The following is a 5,063-nucleotide window of genomic DNA, read 5'->3' as shown; positions in this document are numbered from 1 at the left end:
GGGTGTCTATATAATCGAGGGGAGGTTGAAACATGTGCTTCTTTCGTAGTTCCTGTAAAAATATTTCCCTAAAGATGGTATTTGGCAGTGGCACGACGGCGACGGATGGCTTCGGCGACGGCGGACAGTTGATCACGGTCGTCAGCGGCGGCGGGCCAGCGCGACGACAACGGTCAGAGGCGGCACTGGTGGTCTGCGGCGGGCTATCGAGCAGGCGGCGTGACGACTGTGGTCGGTGTCGACAGCGGTGGCGCATCAGTCCAGTTTTACAGAAATGTTTAGGGAAAGGGTCATCCCCCTCAATGAATGGGGGTTGGGCTGATTATACGAAGTCCTTTATTATTATTTTTCGTTTTTATGGGAACTGTTGGAGCATTTTTTTTGCCCAATTCCCCCTAAACTAGAAAATTTTACGGGAGAAGGGAATTGTTGGTGATGCTCTTACTTTATAAGTGCGATAACCACATTTAGTCTTAAACATGCTAAACATGTATTTGTTATTATACAATAATGGTAATGGGTATATCATTAAATATTATATTTTAGACCCCTTATATTAAGCAAAGGGATTTCTTGGAATATTTTCCCTTTGTTGATCGAGGTAATCAGGGCAAAAAAACCACATTACTTATTATACACAAAATTTTAAGGAAGGGAGAACCTATAATTTAGCTGTTGGTACTTTCTTAGGCATATAGATATATTAGGCCTCAAAATATATTAGGCCCTGACAACCACTAAATTTAATCGATCAGGCTGAAAATGTTTTCTTTTACCCCCAATAACATGATGACGTTCCCTTAGGGAGGTCGCCTGAGCAAAATATTATTCCCCCATCCAAGTAGGAACGAATTTTCAATCGCTAAAAAACACTCCTAGCAAATGCTCCAGAATTGTCATGCGAGAACAGATAAATTCGCCATGCTGTTACATAAGGTTTACCATGTTCTAAAGTAAACTTGTCATGTTGTATAAACAATTGTCAGAAATTTGCAATGTTGCAGCAGAGTAATTGCCGTTTAGTCATGATTATTGCATGGAGAATTGCCGGCATAAAAAATAAATTAGTGAAAATTGCCATGCTGATTGAATGAAACTATCATACTATATCAATGGAAAAAGGTAAAAATTGCCATGCTCTTATAACAAAAGTGCCATCCCCAAATGCGTTTGCTCATATTGCCGTCCTAAACGAACCATTACTGTCATCATCTCGTAGTTCGTTCAGAGGGTGTGGTCAGAGGGAACACTTTAGGATTTGTGCTCGGGATCTGACTTGAATGAGGGTGTTCGCTTAGTATATCCTTAAAAAATCTGACGTCAATTTTTTAACATTTTTTTTTTCAGTTGAACTCAAGTTATCTGTTTTTTGCCTTTATGTTTTCCTTTGGTGGAATGTGCTCAAAGTAGTGCTTCATTGGAACATGCTACAAACTCAAAGAGTTTATGATAATAGGACCTACAAACATAATTTACAAGCATGCTTCGATTATTGCAAAGCTACAAACACACATTATGATAATACTAGTACTCACAAAGCTACAGATAATTTACATTCATGCTTCGATTATTGCACGAACATCACACGTATAACCATTACAAACACACATTAATCCTGATCCTGAAACAATTAACACACTAACACTACTAGAAGTTCAGCAAATACAGAGGTCACAAATCACACAACCACCGTTTCCACGCTCCCATGGCGCGACTCGTGCGGCAGCGGCTCCGGCGCGGACGGGAACATCAGGTTCTGATGCACCACCGCCGCGACGGCCGCACCGATCATGGGACCGGCCCAGTACACGGCCTGGTTCTTGAAGTCGCCGCTGACAACCGCCGGCCCGAACGACCGCGCGGGGTTCATGGACGCGCCCGTGAGCGAGCCCGCCGCCAGCACGCAGGCGCCCGTCATGAACCCGACCACCAGCGCGCCCAGCGCCGTCGTTGCGAGCCCCTTCCTGCCTTGTGCGCGAGGGTCGCCGGCGACGTGCACGGTGTACACGAGCAAGAACGTCATCACCCCCTCCACGATCGACGCGCCGAACCCGGTCATCTCCACCGCGATCCTCGTCGTCGGCACGGCCTGGACACACAGACATAGGCACACACGGGTGCGAGCACTCTGAGACGCATGACTAGGAGTTGCATACTTGCGGAAGTGATCGATCGATGGTAATGGACGTACCTGGCCGGCGGAGAGGAAGTGGAGGACGAGGCAGGCGAGTGTGGAGCCGAGCAGTTGGCACGTCCAGTAGAAGATGGCGGTCAGGACACCGATGTTGCCGCCGATGGCGAAGGCGAACGTGACGGCCGGGTTGGCGTGGCCGCCGGAGACGTCGGCGGCGATGAACACCGCGGCGAAGAGCCCGAACGACTGCGCGACGGCGGTGGCCACCAGAGACGAGGCGTCGGACGTGACGTCGGGCGTGAGCATCCCTGGCAGACACATTCCCCAAAGAAGCGCGCGGTTAGTAAAACCATGAGCACGTGCGAACGAGAGCATGAACTCACACTGCCGCGCGCGTGGACGCGGTGAAGTATGTCGACGTACTGGCGGAGATGGCGGAGCCGACGGCGGTGAACACGAAGAGGAAGGTGGAGATGAACTCGGCGAAGTAGGACCGGAGGGACGGCGGCGAGAAGCAGTGCTTCAAGCGCATGCCGAGGTTGGACGCCATTTCTACAAGTTCGAGCGTCTCGAGACTCTCGGCGCAGTGAAAATAGAGGGGAATTTGCACGGATGAACTGCTGAGGAGTAGTTTCAGAGGTTATAAAAGAGTGAGAGGGACGCGACCGTAGAGCGAACCGGCGCCCCCGCGCCAGGGCAGTTTCCGGCGGTTGCCGCCGCGCGCCCGCTCCAAGTTCACAAGCAACCGTCAGAGGCGTGGCAGGCCTCCACGAATTTGCCACAAAGATTTCGGAAAACGCAGAACCGTTCATGTAAGATCGAGTGGTTGTCTTACATTTTTACATTTTGATTTGAGATGGATTAAAATGGAAAAGGGAAATTCACACAAGGGGAAACAGCAACGAGCCAAGGAAGCTAGGTTGTTCGGATCGGTGCACTTCACGGGTACTCCTGGTGGCCGACCGGCTGGTAGGAGGCGATGAACACGTCGCCGTAGACGAGCCCGGCGAGGCCGCCGCCGATGAGCGGCCCGACCCAGTACACCCAGTGGCCGGAGAAGTTGCCGGCCGCCACGGCCGGGCCGAAGGAGCGCGCCGGGTTCATGGAGCCGCCGCTGAAGGGCCCGGCGGCGAGGATGTTGGCGCCGACGATGAAGCCGATCGCCATGGGCGCGATGGTGCCGAGGGAGCCCTTCTTGGGGTCGGCCGCCGTGGCGTACACCGTGTACACCAGCGCGAAGGTGATCACGATCTCCATCACCACGCCCTCGACCTCGCTGATCCCGGACACGGCGTGCGTCGGCATAGGCTGCACGTACATAAAAGGCCAGTGAGTACTTTTCACGGTGTGAGGTGGCAAGATTTGTTGCACACGTGGTTCGTAGAAGGTTCTCTGAGTTGAATGCCAACCTGGCCGTGGGTGACAAACTGCAGGAGGAGGCATGCCACGGTGGCGCCGAGCAGCTGGGCGACCCAGTAGAAGAGCCCAGTGAGGATGGTGACGTGGCCGCCGACGGCGAGGCCGAACGTGACGGCGGGGTTCAGGTGGCCGCCGGAGATGTTGGCCGCCATGGCCACACCGACGAAGAGGGCGAAGGCATGGGCGATGGCGATCGCCACAAGGCCAGCGGGGTCCAGCGCGCCACCCTGCGTCAGTTGCCCTGCACAAGAAGAACCTCTTTGGTTAGCCATGGAGCAAGCCAGAACCGCAGGACAGATCACCAGCTAGCAGGAGAGGCTCACCGTAGGAAATGGCGGACCCGACGCCGGCGAACACGAAGAGGAGGGTGGCGATGAACTCCGCGACATAGGATCTGACGGACGTGGCGCTGAACGAGTCGCCCAAGCTTCCAAATGCAAGCTTCACCATCTTGCACTCGACTGTTTTCTCAACGAGGTCTTCAGGCTAAGAGTTCGAACTCTGCTCTGATGGATGGCCTTCCCTCTAATTTGGCGCTCTTTTTATACACGTGAGATGGCACTGATGGCCCCATACGCCTGCCTAAAACACGCATTACAATATCATGGGCGGTGCTAAATGATCACCACAAGTTTAATGATGTAAGCATTAATGTTATTTTGTTGTTGATTTCGGCCGACCAACCACTCTGCTCTGCTAAACTTTTTTTTTTAGGGCAACTTTTTGTTTGTTGCAATTGTTTAGGCAGGAGCCACGTTATGATACAACACAAGACAGTGTGGAGAAGGAAGCTCCTGCTCTAAACAAATTATTGGCGGTGCATTGGCACGGCTGATGAACTGTTTTCTATGTAAGGTTTGTGTCCTTGCGTCTATCGAAATTAGGTGAGATCATTTGAATGATTTGAACTTGCGAATGTTTTTTTTTTAAGGAAAAAATTCTGATCTATCCATGAAGCATCATGTCAGTATAAAGAACAATAGAAGTAAGAGAAACCTTACATCCAGGATCATAGACCACCTAGTGACGACTATAAGCAAGCGAGCCGAAGACGTGCCGCTATCACCGCCTCTCCCACACCGAAGCTAAGGCAAATCTTATTATAGTAGATAGACGGGAAGTTATTGTGCTAAGGCCCCCAACGGACCAGCATACCAAAACAGCAACTGTCGTCGATAAAGAAAAGCGTGGATCAGAATGATCCAATCTGTAGACACATGAACATGCATGAATGAATATTGGTCCATACGGATCCACCGAAGACAAACACCTATCGAATCCCACATGATTCGTCGGAGACACACCTCCACACGCCCTCCGACGATGCTAGATGCACTGCCGGGGCAAAGGCTTGCTAGGAAGAACCTTATTCCATATTTAGGAAGCCGACATCACATCTCCTTCATGAGCAGGATACAGACCCTAAACAAACTAAAAAAACACCTAAAACATAGCAAGAGTCCTCCCACCAGCAAAGGCTGGAATCCACTGGCCCTCCATGGCCCTAAAG

General features: G+C 51.2%; 2 protein-coding genes across 2 annotated transcripts; both read right to left on the bottom strand.

Moving 5' to 3' along the window:
* Positions 1–1,473: 1,473 nt before the first annotated feature.
* Positions 1,474–2,843, bottom strand: LOC119356146 (probable aquaporin TIP5-1). The gene is made up of 3 exons (XM_037623061.1): positions 2,558–2,843; positions 2,192–2,442; positions 1,474–2,089 (listed from the first exon to the last, which is right to left on the bottom strand). The coding sequence occupies exons 1-3, from the start codon at positions 2,682–2,684 to the stop codon at positions 1,679–1,681; spliced, it is 789 nt and encodes a 262-aa protein (XP_037478958.1). The 5' UTR covers positions 2,685–2,843; the 3' UTR covers positions 1,474–1,678.
* A 93-nt stretch (positions 2,844–2,936) lies between these two features.
* LOC119356147 (aquaporin TIP2-3) lies at positions 2,937–4,056 on the bottom strand. Its single transcript, XM_037623062.1, has 3 exons — positions 3,877–4,056; positions 3,544–3,794; positions 2,937–3,442 (listed from the first exon to the last, which is right to left on the bottom strand). The coding sequence occupies exons 1-3, from the start codon at positions 4,001–4,003 to the stop codon at positions 3,074–3,076; spliced, it is 747 nt and encodes a 248-aa protein (XP_037478959.1). The 5' UTR covers positions 4,004–4,056; the 3' UTR covers positions 2,937–3,073.
* Between the last annotated feature and the right edge of the window lie 1,007 nt (positions 4,057–5,063).

The sequence above is a fragment of the Triticum dicoccoides genome, chromosome 2A, assembly GCF_002162155.2.
Source record: "Triticum dicoccoides isolate Atlit2015 ecotype Zavitan chromosome 2A, WEW_v2.0, whole genome shotgun sequence".
Taxonomy (NCBI): domain Eukaryota; kingdom Viridiplantae; phylum Streptophyta; class Magnoliopsida; order Poales; family Poaceae; genus Triticum; species Triticum dicoccoides.
This window is presented reverse-complemented; position numbering and strand designations above follow the sequence as displayed.

Bases quoted from the DNA above. Each gene is read 5' to 3' on its own strand.
- LOC119356146 (XM_037623061.1), bottom strand. From the start codon at position 2,684: ATGGCGTCCAACCTCGGCATGCGCTTGAAGCACTGCTTCTCGCCGCCG. The intron at 2,443-2,557 runs GTACGTCGACAT...TGTGTCTGCCAG, and splicing joins CGGCTCCGCCATCTCCGCCA to GGATGCTCACGCCCGACGTC. The intron at 2,090-2,191 runs GTACGTCCATTA...CTGTGTGTCCAG, and splicing joins ACTTCCTCTCCGCCGGCCAG to GCCGTGCCGACGACGAGGAT.
- LOC119356147 (XM_037623062.1), bottom strand. From the start codon at position 4,003: ATGGTGAAGCTTGCATTTGGAAGCTTGGGCGACTCGTTCAGCGCCACG. The intron at 3,795-3,876 runs GTGAGCCTCTCC...CTTCTTGTGCAG, and splicing joins CGGGTCCGCCATTTCCTACG to GGCAACTGACGCAGGGTGGC. The intron at 3,443-3,543 runs GTTGGCATTCAA...ATGTACGTGCAG, and splicing joins AGTTTGTCACCCACGGCCAG to CCTATGCCGACGCACGCCGT.